This window comes from Triticum dicoccoides, unplaced genomic scaffold, assembly GCF_002162155.2.
Source record: "Triticum dicoccoides isolate Atlit2015 ecotype Zavitan unplaced genomic scaffold, WEW_v2.0 scaffold10594, whole genome shotgun sequence".
In the NCBI taxonomy this organism is placed as follows: domain Eukaryota; kingdom Viridiplantae; phylum Streptophyta; class Magnoliopsida; order Poales; family Poaceae; genus Triticum; species Triticum dicoccoides.
The window spans coordinates 4,887-6,582 of NW_021172778.1; the positions used below are offsets into that span (position 1 = coordinate 4,887).

Below are 1,696 nucleotides of genomic sequence, written 5' to 3' on the forward strand. Positions count from 1 at the left end.
CTACTACTAGGCTGTTGACACGGAGATAACTACTATAAGAGTAGTAATTAAGGGCATGTACAATGGTTGATAAGGTAGTCTTATCTTAAATATTGCATGTAATTTAGAGATGACAAAAAAACATGTCTACAATGGGTCATCTCTTAGCTTTATCTTCAATAACTAGTTATTCCTAAAAACATGGTGAGACATATTGTGCTAAGAGATCATCTCTTGCCTTCTCTTAATTAAGAGAAGACAAGCCTTCTCTTATGATTTCTTTCTCCTCCACCTCATCATTTATCCTACGTGGCATTGCTAAGATAAAACCATTGTACATGCCCTAAGACCGACGGCAAGGCTGCTGTATGTCGCAATCAATGCAACTAGCAAGCCTTGTCGATTCGATCGCACAAACGAAAACTGCAACTAATTCATTCTTTCCTGGACTGGACTGACTCTCCGCTCCTCCCTCCGGCCGGCCCTGATGCTTCCGACGATCACCGCATCTGCTGCCTACACACAACAAAACATGAGTGTTACTAGAAATAGGGATGAATGCATCAACTGAGAGATTAAGGCGAGATTAGAGAGAGAAAGAGATGAATGCATCAACTGAGAGATTAAGGCAAGATGAGAGAGAGAGAGAGAGAGAGATAGAGAGAGAGAGAGAGAGATGAATGAATGCATCAACGGCCCGTACCTCTGCTTGGACCGGAGGAGGGGCTTGCATGTCTTAGGCGGGCACGTAGAGGCGGACGCCGGCCGCGATGCTCATCACCACGCATCGCATGTGGAGGACCAGTGCGGTGTGCTGAGCCACCATCATCTCCGTGTAGGTGGTGACCTCCTCCAGGTGCTCATTGACGGTGCCCCAGACCTCGTCGGGGTTGGTCGCCCCGGCCTCCACCACGCCCAACAGCGTCAGCGCCGCGTTGACCCTTCCGGACATGCTCTCTGATGTGTTGCGGAGGATCCCATTGCTGATCTCCGCCTGCGACATGCATTGATCTCCCACACGGAAAAATGGCGGCAGGTCGGGCGCGGCCGCCGGCACCATCGGCGCCCCCACCGCCGTGCGGAACATGCGCCGCAGCTTGCGCATCTGCACGCCTTCGCTCATGAAGTGACACAAGAGCGGCGTCAGGTGCTGAACCGTCGACGTGAGCTCGGCCCTGGCACCGGCGACGTTCCTGGCCTGCGCGTTGGCGCGGACGGCGACCGCGATGTTTCTCAGCTCGCGCGCGGCCTCCTCCGTCCACTGGGCGTTCCGGTCGTCCAGGCTCGCCGACTCGTCCAGCACGGCGTTGAGCAGGGTAGCGGGGCTTGGGTGGGGGAGGTTCCCTGCGGCGGCCATCTCGATCTACCTAGCCTCCCTCTACCTGCGCGTGCGCGGTGGAATGGGTGTGTTGGTTCTTGGCTATACCAGCTAGCAGAGCTACTGTAAAATGGATGGACAGACACAAACCTTGTGTATGCCTGCTTCTATATATAGACGAGGTGGATGGATTTGGCCGTCAAAAGCATTTGAACGAGGCTTTATTACCATATATCTACTGGCCCGGCTAGTATGTACACCACCACGTACGCCACACTTGTTGCTTTCGCACGTCTTGTGCATGCATATGCCAACATAAAATAAAATAAAAAAGAAGACACTACTTTCTCCTGGCAACGAGTTTGTACATGTAAGAGCACCTCATACGTCTGTGTAGAC

The 1,696-nt window shown here is 52.6% G+C and overlaps 1 protein-coding gene across 1 annotated transcript; it reads right to left on the reverse strand.

The window, feature by feature from the left end:
- Positions 1–251: 251 nt before the first annotated feature.
- Positions 252–1,464, reverse strand: LOC119342813. The gene is made up of 2 exons (XM_037614170.1): positions 683–1,464; positions 252–494 (listed from the first exon to the last, which is right to left on the reverse strand). The coding sequence occupies exon 1, from the start codon at positions 1,334–1,336 to the stop codon at positions 716–718; it is 621 nt and encodes a 206-aa protein (XP_037470067.1). The 5' UTR covers positions 1,337–1,464; the 3' UTR covers positions 252–494; positions 683–715.
- Positions 1,465–1,696: the final 232 nt, after the last annotated feature.